This window comes from Drosophila serrata, unplaced genomic scaffold, assembly GCF_035046125.1.
Source record: "Drosophila serrata isolate PLE 108 unplaced genomic scaffold, ASM3504612v1 contig_249, whole genome shotgun sequence".
Taxonomy (NCBI): Eukaryota; Metazoa; Arthropoda; class Insecta; order Diptera; family Drosophilidae; genus Drosophila; species Drosophila serrata.
Window position 1 is genome coordinate 905,651 of NW_028257147.1, and position 19,224 is coordinate 924,874.

Here is a 19,224-nt window from a genome sequence, read left to right on the forward strand (position 1 = left end):
CCCCCAGATTTTGGTGGCTCCAGCGAAAATGAAACCCAACGGCAACGGGTTCAAAGTTTTATTTGGCGGCAAGTACCGAAAGCGAAAAACCCACTGGCATTTGTGGAGGAGCATTAAAGCCAACTGCAAACATGACAATGACAGGCAACAGGATGAGGCAACAGGAACAGGCAACAGGCAACAGGCGGCGGGCGGCAGGAAAGCTAAAGGCGACAGGCGACAACAGCCAAAGATTATTCTTGATGCTTAAATTTGGGAGGGAGTCTGTGGTGGTGGGGGAGCGACGTGAGTGAGATGCGTGACATGCTCTCATGCTCTAATGCTCATTGCGCAATCAGTTTGCCTTAACTTGGCTAACAGAGATGCTGCGAGCGTGACACCCAAAATATGTCTTGATTCAGTGTCATTGATTTAAGGAAAATCTGTTGATTGAAGGAGCTTGGGTTGTAATGGGGATTGTCTGGGTTTTTTGTATCAGAAATTGCTTGGCAATATCTTTGATTTTGATAATAGAAATATCTACCAACAAAAGAGTTAGAGAATATTTACAAGGAATTTATCATAAATAGTTTTTTGGTATTTTGTTATTTATTGCTGCATTTATAGCTCTTTATTTTGTCATATCCCATATTACTCATACGACCTGTTGGAATAAGGCAGGTGTCACCTTATAAAAATCGTTGTAAGAACTAATAAAAAGTTTCTTTATTATTTTTTAGAAATTTATAAAAAACTTCTTTTTATTTAATAAATATTTATATATTTTTTAACCTCTTTATTTTCCCATCTCCCATATTACTCATACGACCTGTGGGAATGTTGCAGCTTTCTCCTTGCTAATAATCTCTTAAAGAACGAATTCAAAGTTTTTAGATGTTTGAATGGAATTTAGAAAAAATTCTTGTTTATTTAATAAAATTATTTATAGTTGTTAACTAATGTATTTTCCAATTTCCCATATTACGCATACGACCTGTTGAAATGTTTCTGATTGCACTTTAAAAAAAAAAAGTTTCTGTATGAACGTCTTTGTTTGTTTAAGAGCTCAAATTGTATAAGATATTTTTAAGGAATTTATTTTAAAAAGATTTTTTTAGTTTATTTTTTATTTAACCTCATCCCACATTGCTCATACGACCTGTTGGAATGTTGCAAAGTTAAGCGTGGGAAACTTTTCTTTTGGAAAACCTAAAGATAATGTTTGGCCTTCGAAAAGCTTAGTTATCCATTTCTAACGAGAAATCGTAACAAGTTCTGCCCAGTGTGTGTGTGTGTGTGTGTGCAATTAGGCCAACATTTTTTTTGCCCGAAATATCATTTCGAAATTCCTCTGCTCTCAGTTTAAGCCGTGTGGAAAAAGTGCGGCTTTAAGTCTGCTTGCCTATCAATCATGGCTCACGAAATCAATGCCACGTGCAAAATTTTTTGCATTCCAAAAGTTCGATGAGTTTGAAATTATTTGTGGTAATTGTGTGTGTGTGTGTGTTTGTGCGAGTTTGTGTGTGTGGGGTGAATGGAGGGGAAAGAGTTCTGACATTTTCAGGTAACATTAATGCGCATTTTGGCCCGGTATAAATGGTGATTTTTAGGGGAGGGGAGGAGCTGCTGACGTGCCTGGAAATTTAAATGCAAAAAGAGAAAATAAATATTTGATATGGCATTGAAAATCAGAATCGTGATGTACTTATATGTTTAGAATATGGTAAAGTAGAATGAAAATCGAATTACACAATTTGTGTGGCTAAAAATGCTTTGGTAATGGGTATTTTGTAAATTTTTAAATTTTTACCATTTACCACAAATGTTAGTAAATGGGGCTTACAAATTTGAATGATTTTTAAGAACAAAAAATAAAATATTTGTAATTAAAATGGGAGAGTAAAATGAATATGAATTATTTAAGCCACTTTTAAGTACAAAGAAATTGAAAATTAAATGATGTTTTGTTTGTTCATGTTCAATAGTGTTATTACTATGGAAATATTTGAAAAACTCACCTTTGTAAACTATAAAAGTCTGCAGTGATACTAATATTAATGTGGGTCCTATATCTTTTCAAAAGGTTTTAGTTTTTGTGGCACCCATTGAAAAATATCTCGTCCTTCTACCATTTTTCTTAGGATTCACTTAGACTTTGGCTTATTATTAGCCCAAAAATATATCCAAATGGCACTTGATTATTATTCATTGTCCGCTCATTTTGCTCTAACTTTCCCTTTTACTTTTTTTGTTGTTTTTGTTTTTCTGTCTGTTGCTTTTGTTGCTATTGTTGTTATTCCTTTGCTAACCGCGCACGGGGCGTCAATTATGCTAACAACCTCAAACACTCATAATCACTCCACAGGCAATCGTTTAGATAAGAGCGAGCGTCGGGCGCGTTAAGTAAACGCTGCGGGATATGCGATGGCATTTGGGAAAAACTCCAGTCCAGGAAAACTCTAGGCTGTGAAACAAAAGGGCCAGGGACAAGCCAAGAATAAACAGGACGATAAATGCCATAAACAAGACTGAAACTTTCGGCTCAAGAAGGGAAAATAAGAAGCGAAAGTCTAATAAAAGTCACGCAGCTACGATATAGAGAGTCAGCAGAAAAACAAAACAGTCCAAATAATGTCCGAATCGCTGGTCAGGAGTATATAAAATAGCCAGTAACTGGGATATAGTTGAAGGAATACGACCATGAGATACTGTGGTATTTGGTTAGGGTAAAAAATGTGTTGCATACCCAAAAGGCGTTGGTTTAAATTGAATTTATTAAATATATATAAAATACTAAATAGTAGAAGCAGAAGGAAAAAGGAGGAAATTCATAGGATTTTGAATCTTATAACAATATTCTTACCTCTTTAAACAGACAAGGTAAAGACAATAAAAACCTAAAAGCAGATGCGTAACGCACATGAGTTTCTCTCTCGCACAAGCTCTCACCTCTCACTCTCTAGCCTTTTAATAATTATTTCAAAAGAACTAACTGTCTTATTTTTCATTAAAACTAATATACCCCTTGTAATCCCTGAATACCTGGCATTAAAAGCTTGAAAAGTGCGTGATACAATAATTGCTTAAAGGAAACCCTTGTGTCCTATTTGCAACTAGGTGGCAATACTCCGCTTTCTAGCTCTTTTAGCTCTCGTTTTGTTCCCAGCGTGTTCCCGGTAACAACTCTCCAAGGACGAGATTTATGCGATTGGCGATAAGGACACTCGGCCAAGGAGTGAACTCAACTCGAGTCCTTTGTCGTGTAATGGCATTCGTAAGCGTTCCGGCGGCAGCTCCTTGAGGCAATCGCATTGTCCTTATTACTCCCAACCCCATTGTCCCTGCGCCTCTGAATTGGTAGTTGTATAATTTCCATTTCCATGCCAATTGTTGGCTTTTTGCGCGCGTATTTATTGTTGTTTAAATGCTCATTTCAATTAACATTGGAAAGCAAACAAGAACTTGTTCAAAGAGTATTTATATTAATTATTCATTAACAAGCATGAATTGCCTGTTCTACACAATAATTTTTTGTTTACGCATTTGTTGCTAGTAACTTTTGGCCAGTAAGTCGCATTTTAATTGGTTGCTTTTTTCTCTGTAGCATATTTATGATAATGGCTTCGTTTATTTATAGAATTACAAGGGAAGGGGGCGGGGTTTGTCTGGGCAGAAAAGAAAATTCCATATTTATGCCAGTTTAAGTTTACGAGTTGCCATAATATTTGCTTTTATCGATAAAGTTATACTCAAAGAAGTCTAGACTTGATAGAAAATGGAAATTCAAGATTTTCAGTGACAAGCAAACTGGGTATTAAATTTCAGCAAAAATCTAGTCCAAGTTGTGGATTGAGCACTAAAACGTGTCTTTACTTGCAATTTATAAATGAAAGCCAGTAAACAAGGAAAATTTGTATTCCCTTCCATCTGGGTCGATGGAAGTGTATATTTTTCATCATTTATAATAGAGGGAAAGAGTCTAAGTTGGTGTAAAAGTTTTTCGCATAATTTACTACGGTATAGTAGTTGTGCTCCACTTGGCATTCCCATTAAGATCTCGCAGCCAACCTGTGTTGACCTTTGGTTCCGTGGGTCCTTTGCTATGAAAACTTCACGGTGGCAAAGTTAATGCGGCTACAAATTCGCGCTATCATCGTGGCGGACGCTATCGGCGTCATTCATCATGCGCTGCCAAACAATTGACAACAAGGACGATGGGAAGGACACCCCAAAAAAAATCCTCACCAAGTAAATCCAAGCATTTACCTGCAAATTAAACTTTTGAATTTTGATTGCGTTTGGCGTTCGTTTGGCGCTGCTGTCAGAGAGGAGTTCATTGTTATGTTAAAGTGCTTTCTTTTTATCTCCAGCTCTTCCAACTCGCAACTGGAACAGCAGTGATGGCAAAGGTTAAACTGGATTTTACCTGGGATCTAACAGGAGCAACTTGGCAAACTGTTTCTTCTTTTCTTTTAAGGCTAAAAATATTCTTGATAAAAGCTTGTTTAAAACAAAATCTTTTCATATTAAAACATGGTTATTATTTACCTTTAATTTATAGAATTTTGATATGATTTTAGCTACTTTGTACCCTTAATTTCTATGCTAAAACTCGTCTCATCTCTAGTTCTTTTGCTCTGATACTTCATATGCAAAGTATGATCCACTTAATGCGATTTATAACGCTACTCCTTGGTTCAGCTTGGCAGGAAATAAAGTGAAAGGGAAGGAAAGTTGGCTAAGTATGTCTATATATATATATATCCCAATATATATATTGGGCTAGGCAAAGAGTGCTGAGTAAACTATGCAGAGAGAGACTCCTGTAATAGCTGTATGCCGGGAAAGTCTCCATATACGCCATGCTCGTTTGTTCCGCCTGTCATGGCCGTCATTTCCCTGTGCCGCCATGCCAAGGAATCCTTGTCAGTCGTCAACGATGTCGTCTTCGTCCTAGTCCTCGTACTCTCGTCCTTGTCGTCCTTCGGCTTCGATGATGCTGCGCTTTCATTCATGGCGATTATGCCGAGTATGCCATTGTTGCCTCGGCCTTAGGAAATCCATTTGAAATCCCCAGTTTAGTGTGAATTTATACGGTGAAAACTCTGTTTTCTTTTTCGCCTTTTCGCCATTTCCCTTTGTTCTGCTTCTCCCCCTATTTTTTATGCTTTTATTTACTTCATAAACTCTGCTATATTTCGTTGTTTTAATTTAACGCCAAAAGAATGAGGCACATCTAAAAACAAGAAGAGGGAATCACCTTCTTTGGCTTTACACTCTGGATTTTTTCTCCCGCTTTCCCTAGGATGATGTTACATAATTGCTCGCGAATGCTTTCATTTAGCGCAGATTTCAACATTTTCCGACTGCCCTTCGATGGAGGGCACTCGACAGGGGCGAAAAGCAAACTCGGGGCACCGCGTCGTATGCGTAATATTGTTAGCCATTGTTCTTCGCCTCGTTTCCGTTTTCCTCCGGGGAAAATGGCTATGGGTGTGTGTATGTATGCAAGGATGAAGGATAACTGCGTTTTGCGAGCATATTTAAACATGAGTGCCAGCAAATGCAAGCAGATGTCATCCATGTTCTTCCAGCTTCAGTAGGATATTACATTGTTTGAAAGATTACCATACAGAGTGAGTTTAATCTTAAAGTTTAATATTTATTATCTATAAAATGTAATAATAATATTATAAAGGAAACTCTTGCCACCCCTAGGAAGCTACTGGAAAGCTTGAGAGCAAACTGACATGAAATTATTAATAGGTTTTCACACAAGAGACAGGAAAATGAAGTACAAACTCATGTAGAACCGCAAAGAAAATGGTCTCCTGAAAGTTGTCTGCCTCGCAAGTTACCGACTCATTAGCAGCTACTTAAAAACTACTCGTGCAACAGCTGTCAGGGGTCCTTCACATTACACACACACACCTTATACACACTCGTAGCATTCGCACAACCATTCACACTCACTGTTGTTGGGGCTGACAACCCCTTGCCCGGCAGGCTGTGTGTGTTCAAACTGTCGCATGACGGTGGCAAATGTCAACAGGACTCCACGTCCAGGTAAACTGACAGCCCGGGTCTCCATAGGGTAAGAGCTCGGCTTCTCTCTGGCGGTTAATTAAAAAATGGAATGCGCAAACACACACACGCAAAAAATAAAAAACCAAAAAAGGGAAATACAAAAAGTGTTGAGGTTTTGCTGCTGGGGGAATATGCGAGATTTTTTGTGTCGATTTAAAGCTAATGATTAATATTGCATTTGATTTGCAGCTAAGAATTACACTTCATTTAGTCGCAGGACTTTTCCAGGATCCTTCGCCGACGCTCCTTGGCACCTGTCAATGAGCTCATTAAACTGCAATTTCGAAGAGAAGATGTATTAGTGGAAATGGAGCTCCTGCTCAGCTATTCCTGAGCTTTCTCTCCCATTTATTTTTCTTGCGCAAGTTGAACTGCATTTATAATTAAATATGTCTGGAGTTTTACTTACTTTATGGGGTTCTCCTGTGGAGTTAAGGGAATTATTTCAGTAAAACTGCAAAATGATTATGCTGATAGAAAATGTGGTCGAAGAAAGTTTTGCCAACTTGGCCAGCACTTACTTGTAATTTAATTAGAGATTGGTCTAGGAAAGGAAAGGTGTTTTCATGGGAAAGAAAATACCTTAAAAAATATTCTTGGTTAAGAAAAGTTTACCTAAGAAGTTGCCTATAATTCAGGAATCATTTCGCTCAGCTGGAAACAAACAAAGGAAATTATATTTATGCCATTATGATAATGAAAAGATTTCTTTTATAAGAAAATTAAACAACAAAATAAGTAAAGAAAATACGTAATCAAATCAAATTTTAATTGTATTCAAAGTTTAATTTGTTTTTAATAAGAAGTGTGCTCATCCCTTTAACAGCTTCAGTTGCATTTCCTGACAGACCAATAAAAGTGTCACATTTTGTCGCCACATTTTCCGGATATTCCTGTTTTTGAGGTCGGCAATTTCAGAATCAGAAGCAGGCTTCATCTCCAGCTCCAGTTTCCATGTCCTTTTTTGGCAGATCTTAAATGAAACTGGTTGTTGGGTCAGTTTATTGTGTGCACCAGGATAAAGGGGCAAGGACCATGGGGGGGGGGGGAGGAACCGCCTGCTTGATGTTGTTTTCGGGATGCATGCATCATTGAAATATGTTTTTCGTTTACAGCAGCCGCAGCAGCAGTCGAGGCCGACTGCAAAAATATATTTTTAGCAGGCGGGGGCAAAAGGCATCATCCTGCGGCAGGACCTCAAAACCGCAGCAGGCGGCCGACCCGAAACCGAACATAAAAATAAAAACCCGGAACAGTGAGAGGAGGCAGTGAGTAGGAAGCGAAACCTTCATTAATCTTATTCAATGTCCAGCACATACTTTAACCCATGCCGGCACACATATGTATGTTTGTGTTTCTCCGCAAAAAGGGGTCTGCAGGGGTCGACAGTATAAACAATTTGCACATTTTAAGTTGATTTCTTTTACGGAGCGAGTGGCACATCCCTTAGCCCAGTAGCCTTGCAGCAGTCACGCGTTGCATACGTGTGTATTAAGTATACGCCGCGTGGTGTCCTGCGAATTGCCTTTACGGCTCGCAGCAGCAGCAGCAGCGGGAACTTTATGTGCTTTACGTGCTGCAAAACAAAAACAAGCATAAAAACGCAATCGAAGTGATTTCAAGTACATCTGCACATCATTGCGAAATTGTAATTTTCAAAACAAAACAATTGAGAGTGCCACTACGATTTTGGGCAGGAAAATCAATTAGCCCTGACATCTGCATAGATAAATAGAAATTAAAAGGTTTACGCTTTGATTGACGATTGGCCTTTAGGAGTCAACATTGCAATTGGAATTTTACAGGGCATGAAATTTGCATCACCTCAATTTGCATGCAAAGTTGTATGCCAATATTGGCATTTGTACATATATTACACATACGCCGTGTTGGCCTGTTGATTTATCCAGTTCATGCATATACTTATGTATCCTGAAGAGGTTGCCTCGAAGGCTACCATTTTAATGAACAAATTTTTGATTGCTTTTCGTTGTTTATAATAAGCCAATTGTATTTTAACCTGTGCTTAAGTTAAACTCTTTAAGCAATTATTTACCTTAATTTGTGGGGCTTCAATTAAGCTTGAATAATTTGCTGAATTCTAATTGTTTCTGAAATGAAATTAATGCAAGTGTTTTGAAAGGCTAATAGCTTAAATTGCTTTATCTTGTAAGTTTGGTGTTTATTTTAAATGTTTCAGTGGTTGATACAAAAACAAATGTGCATAAATTATATTAATTTGGTATTAATGCCAGTATTTTTATCTGAATTTTATGGATTTGATAAATATTTAAAAACCTCTATTAAATATTAATTTGGCAAAGAAAAAAGGGCAAGGCAATAAATTTAATTTAATGTATTTTGCAAATAACTAATAATCTATTAAATAAATCCTGCTTAATGTAAGCATAATTAAGTGAAGGAAAGAAACTAAATTTTGTAACCATTTCTTTTTCACATGTACGGTTTTCCACTTTCCCATGTTTCAAGCTGAAACTTTTCAACCGTTTGTGTGTGTGATTCCCCGGGGAAAAACTGAAACATTTCCACCCTTTTAGCCGGAATGCAGTGTGTATTGCTTTCAAATCATCCTCAATCTTGCGGCTTGTGGTTGGCTTTCAGTCTGCGGAAATCAAAAGACATATTGTGCGCCGCCTGGTGGCAGCAAGTGCATCATGTGGCAAACAGATCCTGCAACAATGTCCCTTGTCCCTGCCATTGACAGAGACAGGCAGCACTGAGAGAATAATGTGTCAACCAAATATATTTTAAAAATATTTAAATCAAATATGTGAATGTATATATTTTATATACATTATTTTTAAGGTTTCCTAATTAAATATAGAGTGTTTAAGAACTTAGACTTTACAAGCTTTTGTGTAGCTCTAATTTAAGGGAGATTTTTGTTGCTCTATTCATCAAATATTAAAAGTTTAGATATATATTTTTGAGGAACCCTAATTTCTATCTCTGCAGAACTAGGGAAATGGCTTTGGGGGCAGATTGACTGTCAGAGGCACATTATATACGGGATGGCAAAGCCAGAGCCTTGGCATGGCTGGCGCCTAACTCTAAAGTCACAAAGTCAATTCATGGCTCCTGCAGTCGACGCACATAAATAAGCCGGGTTAAGAGGCAAAGTGGGGCAAAGTTTTGGCCCACTAAAAGGCTTTGACTGATGAGCGGTCGTGTGGCCGAGGCCGCTAGTTGATTGCGCATTAATTTGTGTGCCGGTTTTTCCTCCTACTTCTCCTCCTTGGCCAGAAGCCCTTAGCCATTACCTCGACACTGGTCTGGTCTAGTTTAAATTATTATTTGCTCAAAGTTTCTTCACTCCCACAGACAAAGAAATGCACAAATGCACAGCGAGTCTTGGTAAGAATTGAGTGAAAGACAGAGACTGAGTTTGAAAAGTAATAACAATGGCCAACTGACTGAAAAGTTTATTACAATGATGATGTTGATGGCCGGAATGCATTAAATTAAATACAAAACGAAAAGAAAGCAGCCCGAAATCTAGTTGCTATCTAGCTTTGTTTTCTCCCTCAGCTTTATTTACATCAAGTTTTCAATTTGTTTTCCGGCTCTTGTCAACATCATCCGGCCGAAAGGAAATCTATATGTAGATGAAATTGTTCCCAAAATCCAATTCGCTTGTGGGGAATATACAAATTATGAAAGTTATAGGGAATGGATATGAAAAAGGATTGTGAAATGAAAGAATTTCACATTTGAATAATTTATTTTGTTGTTTATTTTAAAATTTATTAAATAGAAAGCACGAGAAAGACTTGACATTACCACTACTTGCATTATACTTAATTTCTTATCCCCTTTATATTATATTTATATTACTTTTCCCAATCGAATTGCATTTAAATAGTGGCAGTAATTTTCCTGCATTTCCCAAGTTCAAGTTCGGAGCCCCCAAAAGCAGCCCACATAAATTACCCAAAGAGAAACACCCGAAATCCTATTCGAGAATGTTTCCATTTCGTATATTTGTTGCTTTCGCGTAATGCGATTGCATTTAAATTTATAGCATCGGCAACAAAAGTCTGCTGCATATTTTCGCATATATTTTTTTCACCAGGATTTTCTTCGTTTTTCTTCTCCATGTTTCTGTTTTTTTTCGGGACTGCAATCAGAAAGTGTTTGAGTGCCGGAAACAACTCGTTTTTCTTGACGGCACACAAGGGGAGGAGCGAAAGAGCGACGTGTTGCCACTGCCTATCTGAGCTGAGCTGTTTTGTTGTTATTATTATTATTCGCTTTTGTTGCTGCCACCGCTAGTTGCATGCATTTGCACTTGATAAGCAAACACGAGGGCTGGGCGGGGAAAAATCAACACGAGCCGGGGAAATATGCATGTTCTTGTTACCGGCAGATTTCCATTTTAGATGGAAAAGTCAGAGTCGTCGTCGCGCCGTCGCGTTTGTTTATATTTATGATTGGGGCGTGGCATCGTCCCTTTCTTTCTTTCTCTCCCCGCAGGATATGAAGTTTGTCGTGCAATCTGCTTTCGTATGCAGGGCAGGACGAACCAATCGAATGTCACTTAATTGGCTTTTTTATGCGACACACTTTTCGTTGCCGCCGCCGACCAGCTGCCCGAGAAGTTTTGCCACTAAATTTCGATCAAGCGGGTAGAAGAAGTGCAATTTGCAATTTTTGGAAGCCGCAAGGACATTGCCACATTATTTTTATACGGCCGTTATTCAAAATAAAATAAAAAATAGGACACAAAACAAATAAGAAAGTAAGTTTTTTGGTGAAGAATAAGTTTTCCTTGGGGCCCTGAGCAAAACCCCTGAAGGGAATTGATTGCACAGCGGAAAAATGTAAATACTTCTTGGAAAACATTGTATTTCTACATTAAAACTTATTTTTAATTTTATTGATGGGAAAACTCATTATTTGAATCATAGTTTTTTATTAATTTTATCATTTGTATGAATATATTTGTTGTGGTTTACTTACCGATCTAAAACTTCAATTACTTTGTAGGCCGGAAGAATTAATGGGTTTCCTTTGACCTAATATTATTTCTGATTAATAAATAATTTTAGATTTATAAAAAAATATTTATTGAACTGTTTTTAGTTAAGAAATTAAAGCACCAAAACGTTTTAAAATTTTTTAGATACTTAATAAGTTGGTTTAAATACATCTTCGTTCCTTACACTTGTGACCCTTATTTTTAAAATACAAGTAACCTCTTTAAATATTGATTCCAAAATGTTTCAAAAGCATATTCAATTTTTCACAAAATTAATATTTTTAGAAGATAAACCTGTTTTTTAAAATTTAATTAACAATATAACAACTTTAAAACACTTCCTTCTGTTATTCCTGTATTTGTATTTCATAATGTTGACTTGAATGTAGATATATTTTCTTAAATTTATAATTGAAAATGGAGAAATAATTTCATTTAATGCAAGAATTTAACAAAAGGAAGACCCATTACCAATAAATATTTTCTGTTGAAGTGTGTTGTTTGCATGGCTTTGACGTCCCAGGCACTTGTAGTTTGATGTGGCTGTTGTCCTAGGTCTCGTAGCCTCCACTCTCCTTGTCCTCTGCTTCTTGGCTCCTCTGCAATTTTCGCATTCAACTTGAGCCAGAACAAAACAAGTTGTTGATCACATAAAGCTGGCTCGAGTCGAGACCAGAAAACAGAGAACACTGAACACTGAACACAGGAGCCCTCGGAGGGATGGCGGCGGCGTCACTTCTTGTTTTCGCCCAGGGTTCAAAGGTAAAACAAGTGGGCACGACATGCAACGAGGGGTTAAGGGGTTAAGGCAGAAGGTGGCCAAGACTAAAGCCAAAAAAATAAAAATGAGTAAAAAACTACAAACAAAACATTGACATAAATACGTGAGCGCTGCTGTGGCTGCGGTTACAACAAAACTTTCTGTTCTCCGTCGTTTTTCGTTGGCTTGGGAAATATGCCCTTGGAAAGTAGGTATTACAAATTGCTGATGAAGTCTGCCGGGAATATACTATATACCATATGTGGGCGTGTCATGTCTTGGTACCTTTGGTTATAGTAATAAAGTTTACATACGTTTTTTTGTATTTTTTTTTTTGGTTATGGTAATGGTAGAAGAAATTATTGATGGGCAAAGGCCTAATTTCGTTGATTGAGAAATTTTTTGTTTCAAATTTTTCTTTATATAATGAAATTAAGTGACAATAAGCAATTATTTTATAGTATTAAAGGGAAATTTAAATCGGAGACTTTTTAGAACAACCAAAATAAAAAAATACTCATAAATCAGCCAAAAAGGCATTAATTTCAATTCGGAAAGCTTTTCTATGTTATTTTTTATTAGGTAAACAAATTTGCATACTCAATTTAAAATTTAAAAAAATTAAAATTTTTGCCAAATTTTGTTTTAATTTTATCTATATATTTCAGTGAAAAAAATGGAAAAAATTAAAAAAAAATATTGTTCACTCGGACATAGCTAGAACGATTCCGCTGTTGATCCTGATCACGAATATATATGACTTATTCGTTCGGAAATGATTCCTTCACATTTTTATAAGCTTCTGACCGAAATTGTAATACCATTCATTAATAATTTTAAATGACAATTTTTTAGACGAATCAAACTTTAAAAAAGTCATAACTCAGCCAAAACAGCATTAATTTCGATTCGGAAAGCGTTCCTATATTAGTTTTTATTCAATTAATAAATCAGCATATTAAATATGAAGTTTAAAAAAATGTAATTTTTTGTCCATTTTTTTTTGTAAAATTTTAACGGTGTATTCCCTTAAAAAATTTGGAAATTTAAAAAAAAATTATAATGTTGTCGGACATAGCTTGATCGACTCGTCTTTTTATGCTGATCAAGAATATATATGATTTATAGTCGGAAAACGTCGGAAACGACTCCTTCACAAGTTGCATGCTTTTAATTAATTTCTTATACCCTAAAATGGTACAAATTTGTATATAATTCTTTAAAATAATTTTCACACTAATTAAAGACATTTTTATAAAAAGGACCTAAACAAATACCTTCACGGCAAATGCCACCTTTCTTATGTCTTTGAGGAAAAGCCTGCTCTTTTTAATAATTCAAGAGCATGCCGTGTTCCTTGAGTAAATTCGACAATTTTTGCACCTTTTACATTTCCCCATTTTCCTTTCTGCTAACGACGTTAGTTTTTTTTTTTATTTTTTTGTTCATATTTTTTCCACCTTGTTTTTGCTTATTAGTACATAGTTTTCATTTTTATGCGACGGCTGCACGAGCGGTGTGTGTGTGTGTGTTTTTTTTTGTTTGCTCCGGTTATAAATATTTCTTTTCGTTTTTCAAGTTTTGCTTTATTTTTTTATGTTGTGTTTTTTGAAGGTTGCTTGCCGGCGACGACTGGCTTTGTTTTTTAACCAGGCTTGTACTTGGGCCATAAATTTTTGAAACTTGAACGCAAATGTGTGCGCGCGCCATTGTTGGAAAATGCAGAGCTGGAAAATTTGCTGTGGAAACAACATTTTCGCCGCTGGTTTATGACATTTTGTTGGTTGTTTTTTGTTGCCGTTGATATGTTAATCGCGCTGTGCATGCAATTTAAGTATTATTTGGTCGTTTGTTTAATTTTAGCGCCACCTTCGCAATGTATATATATTTTTTTTATGTCACACTTTACATTAAATTTAATAGTAGCGAAGCATTTAATTTTAATTACAGGGCTAGCATAAAAAATGGTAAAACTATGCCGCAAAATAATATGCAAACATAAACCCAGACCTCTGTGCACCTTTTTCCAAATACAATCATAGGTGTGCCATGCCTCATATATAAATGCCACGAATTTTATTGTTTTACGTGCGTCAAGGACCTTGGAGGGGGGGGGGGGTGTGTGTTGGAGCTCATAAAAGGTGTAAGACACCCATAAACGCCTCTCGGCCAAAGTGTGAGTGTGTGTATCCTTGTCATAAAATGTGCGTAAAACTTCCTTGTGGCATTTATTGATAAAACGTTTGGGCAATGAATTCCTATTTGAGCCAAGAAAAGGCTTAAAGCGAACCAGAACAAATGTTATCTGCCGGAGGGGGGAGGGGAGTGGAAGATAGCATGCATACCAGGCGTTTTTCTTGGTTATTATTTATTCGATAATGATTACAAGGTTGATGGGGGAAATGAAGAAAATTCCACTTGAGATGGAGAGTTTGAGACGAGTTTTGTGGTTAGGCTTAAGTAGAAGAAAATCATGAGAAGCAGTAGGTGATTAGAAAGCTTAGATAGGGAATTAAATGCTTAACTAAGAAATGTAGTTTAAAAGGTAGTAAACTTATTTTTAATTAAAAACTTTTGCTTTCTTTGCTGAAATGCAACAGAAAACTCTTGCAAACTTATCTATTGACTCACTCACCAAACTCTTTATATTTTCCCACCCAAAATATTTCACAATCACTTTGTAAAGTTGCCAAGGACGCATCTCAGTCGAGAAACATTATCGTAACTTATATCTGGCATCGAGTGTTATCGCCAAATGTCAATGCCAGTTATCTATTGGGACATACCTCCTCCACCTCCCAGGCCTTCCAGGTGATATAAAAGCTGAGCTCAGCGAAAAAAAATGGTCACAATCGAAACGAAAACAGAGAAGAGGAATGGATTTTTCTATAGTTTTATTGCTACTCTCGGTCGTGCTCTCACCTGCCCTCACACCTGTCCGCTGTCAGGTGGCGGTGGCCTGCAATTCGCGAACCGCACAGAAACGCATCGTTATCCGCAGTCCGGCAGCCAGCGAATTGGCCAAGTTGGACGCGTGCCAGTACCGTGTGGCCCCGTGGAGTGGCCAGGTGTGTCAGCTGCTCGTCCAGTTCGATCGCCTGGAGCTGCCCCAGCCGCAGGTGAACGAGAGCACTCGGCTGCTGGAGTGCCTGGATTTTGTGCAGGTTCAGCGTTTCCGGCTCTGTGGTCGCAGCAGCGGCCAGCACCTGTACTTACCCATTGGAGGAGGAGGTCAGGAGGTGGAGTTACTTTTTCGTTTGGTCACAGCCTTGGGGAAGCAGTCCAGTGCCTGGCAATTGACCCTAACGCAGCTGGAGTGCCCCAGGAGTAGCACCAAGGACCTGGTACCCAGGCAACCCATTATGCCCACTGTGCGTCCTATTCTGCCCTTTTTGGGGAATCTTTTGCCACGTACTATATTCGGTGGAGCATCTGGAATTGGTTCGGGTTCTGGACCCGCTGCTCAGCTCATACAATCCTTGAGGACGCCATCGTTATCCGATCTGGAGCTACTGGCTCCTCTGGGTTGTGATCAGTACTTCAGGACTCCAACGGGGGGCATTGTGAGCTTCAATTTTGCGGGAGGAATCTATATGCCCAATGTCAGGTATTCCATTTGCGTGAAGGGTGCGGCAGACAGTGAGATAAGGTGAGTCACAGAGATGGTTTTTTGGGGTAACAAGATATCAAAACAAGGAGGAGAGATAATGGAACTACAATTATCAATTACAAAAGTTTACATACCAAGTTTTCTCTTACCAAAAAACGCAGCTACAAGATCGATCACTTTGAGCTCTCGAAGGCCAATTCCCAGGAGCCAGGACCTGGCTATGACAGCGACTGTCGCAGTACAGTCAAGACTGCCGGACGTGTGTCCGACTATCTAAGTGTTCCCAACTCGTACCTGGTGTCCCGTCCAGAGCTTCAGGCCACTCACTACTGTGGCAATGGACTCAATGGACAGGAGCTCATCGCCCGGCCACCCTTCGTCCTGCTCTTTGCCAGGGATGCCCAGTCGAGTGCCGGCGAGACGGGTTTCCAACTCACCTATACGGTGCGCAGGGCACAGGATACAATGAGTCCTGCGGCAGGACTGTAAATTGGCAGCAGCATCCTTAACTAAATCAAGGCACACACACAAGTCATTGGAAATTGACATTATTAAATGCCGCTGCGCTGTGATACTCTCATTGCACAATGAACCAGGTCATTCCATAGTCACGGATTTGCCTTAATTAAATGCCGGGGCTCCGTGCGGCATTAAGTCACATGTATCTCTATATATATATTATTTGGTTTGTAAATAAATTATGGAAAGCCCAGTGGCGTAAACGGCATGCGGTTGACAACGGGTTCAATGGAATGCGAATAGAATTTCATAGTTGATTATTCAGATATATGTTTAAACAATGCTTAGGGTAGGGTAAAATTTATGGCTTCTAAATGGCGGAAATAAAGAGACAGACTCTAATGATGGTGGCAGATGCTGACTAAATGAGGTAATTTGTAATTTAAGGAGTTACTTAGTGGAATATTTTGTTAATTTATTTTTTTTTAAAAGGATACGTTTAAGGCACAATTGAATAATTGATTAACTCAAGGAGATATTTTAAGTGAAAGTATCACTTTATCACTGCCTAAAGATAATACCAAGATATTTTCACAATTTTCAAGACCCCCTCCAAGAAGTTCTTGAATAAATACATGCCACATTCCTGAAATTCATGGATATTTCCATATATAATTGTCAGACTGTAACTTGTTTGGTTATTCCGTTGGAGGAACTGAATTTTCCATGTTCTCCCCTCAACGTCCGCCACTTCCAAACTTTTTACACATGGCTGCCAGAACGGATGCAGAAAGCTTTTCCCGGGGACAGTGAGAGGAGAGGAGGGAAAACTGCAGTGACATTTTGATGCCGGCACAGACACAGCTGCCACAATTGCCAGGCCATGTATTTTTAATGAAAAATTTAACAAAATTTCTGCGGTTTAAGTGTGAAAATTGTTGAGCCAGGTGGCTGATCGATAATACGCTGCGGAAACGAACACGGAAGTGCGAATATTTTGCGATTCAGTTGATTGAAAACATACACCAGCTGTCGCTTCGATATACATATAAGGGCCTAAGGCCAAAAGCGGATAGGATACTGGTTGTAAATTTAAGGGGTGTAGTATTAAAAAGAGGGGTATGATGGGATATGGTAAAGTGTCTGGTAAACACACAGAATGAAATTGCATTTGCATCAGTGACCTCCCCGAAACGAGAGAACACTGAGGGAAATTGCCTTGGTCATATGTGCTTGTACTCCTCGTTTTTGGCCAAATTCTTGAAGCCATCTTGCCTGTGGAGTGAAGTGTCCAACACTTTGTCTGGTTTAATGTTTCTATCCTCGAGGAAAGGATATCCTTTTTATATTTTTCCCCTAAGATGCAGCTGCAGCATCTTGGCTTCAGACTTCACTTAAAGCTAGCAAGTTTGCTGGCGTTTGCAGTTTTGCATAATGCTTTCTGGCTTAATGCGTTCACTTCATAAATGCCAGCAATTAGAACGCTCAGCACACAGACATTGTCCCACATGGCGTATACGTAATGTGTGTTTGCTAGTCGCTGTTTTAAGTACGAAACTTGTGGGTAGTCAGTTAATTATCGAGAGCATAAGCCAAATGAATTTATTTCTCTGAAATTATTAATTAGTTTGTAAGGCTGCTAGTGAATTGGGTAACTGAATCTGTGATGTGTTTTGAACAGTCTACACTGCGTATACGTATTGCAGAGTTGGCAGCTGCCAGTTGAGGTATTCATTTCAGAATCTTCAACAGGAGTAAATTACCAGAAGTTAAATTACTGGCAGAAATATTAAATTAGTTTCTAGCTAAACTCACTAACATTCCCTCAACTTTTATCAATTGGCTGGAAATGAAACTGAAACCAGATATCTGTATATATCCATAGTGTTCCTTTTTTACTCATTTCATATTTTTTGACCAAATGCAAATGCATAGTTGGAAAAATTGTGAGGAAAGAAAAAACTAAACATAAATTGTTTGGCTGCCGCCCTTGTGAGCCCCTCCTTTGCTATTTTTCTATCCATAACCCAATTTTATGAACCCTTTGGACGTTTGGAAAAAGCGCAGCGGGAACAATTCCGGAATGCTTTTTAAATTGAATTTTTAAATTTTTTTTCCAACAGCATATTTTCAGCCGCTTTTTTTTTTGTCATGTTTTGTGTGCTGGTTTTGTTTTGGTGTTAGCTATGTTTATTTAAACATTTTTTTACAGCAGATTTCTCTCTCACTCTCCTTGTCAACTTTGTAACATCTGACCCAACGCCAAAAGCCCAATGCAATTTGCGCTGCTCTCCAACAAAAAAAAGAGTCCTTAAAATAAAGGAAGATCCATTTCACATGGCATAGAAAATTGTAACATAAATTTTGGACTGAGGGGGGCGGAAATATACGATAAATGGCGGTTACAACATTGTAGTTAAAATGTCACAAATTATTAATTGCAAGCGGATTTATTTAGTGGCCAATTGTGGGGGTCAGCTACCGGACTAAATTTAATAATGAATGTTAATAAAAAACCTATATGCAGCTTAGCGAAGCATTCAAAAATGTATATTATAAATTTATGAGAATATTTTTGGAGTGAGCTCAACTAAACAAATATGCTTTGAATATTTAATGCCATTTGGCTTGTTCACTTTAAATATGCTTAAATTAAATACAGAGAAATAATCCATGAAACACATTGATTATTTCACAATTTAATTCACAGCAGAAGAGTATTATTTCAAGGACATTCTCGACGACTGACCTTAGCATTAATATAATGACGGCCTTATCGGTGTGCGAGTAACACAGGCATTTGCGACAAACTTAAATGCCAATTAAATAACATTAAATTGTCCGAAAAATGGACCCAACAAGCGGCTGTCCCGCAAACACAAGAGTCCTTGAGCCCAGAAAAAGGAGGGACACTGTCAACATGACAAAGGAAAAAATTAAGCAGCTAAACAGGGTTTTATAGACGGCCGACAGAAATAAACAAACAGGCGGGGTAGGTCCCCTGGATCCTGGATTCTGTATTCTGTACTCTGGAAAATCTGTAAGCCAAGGCAACATGACACTCACACTCGGACACAAAGCCAAAGCCAACAACATAATCTACGGGTTGTCAGCAGCCCAAAATACCATAAAGGCGGCCAAAACGATGGTCAGGAGCAGGAGCAGGAGCAGGGCAAGGGAGCAAGGACGAGGTAGCTGGGGATTCCCCGAAAAGGAGCGAAGCAAACAAATTAGTATGCAAGTCGGGTAGCAGATTAGGACACCGAAGTTTTCGCGACATAAACGGACAGCAGGCAACAATGGGGACAGGACATGGACATGGACAGGATG

The 19,224-nt window shown here is 38.1% G+C and overlaps 1 protein-coding gene across 1 annotated transcript; it reads left to right on the top strand.

Moving 5' to 3' along the window:
- The first annotated feature begins 14,701 nt into the window (after positions 1-14,701).
- On the top strand, positions 14,702-16,024 carry LOC110187482 (uncharacterized). The gene is made up of 2 exons (XM_020956869.2): positions 14,702-15,474; positions 15,597-16,024. The coding sequence occupies exons 1-2, from the start codon at positions 14,702-14,704 to the stop codon at positions 15,922-15,924; spliced, it is 1,101 nt and encodes a 366-aa protein (XP_020812528.2). The 3' UTR covers positions 15,925-16,024.
- The last annotated feature ends 3,200 nt before the right edge of the window (positions 16,025-19,224 follow it).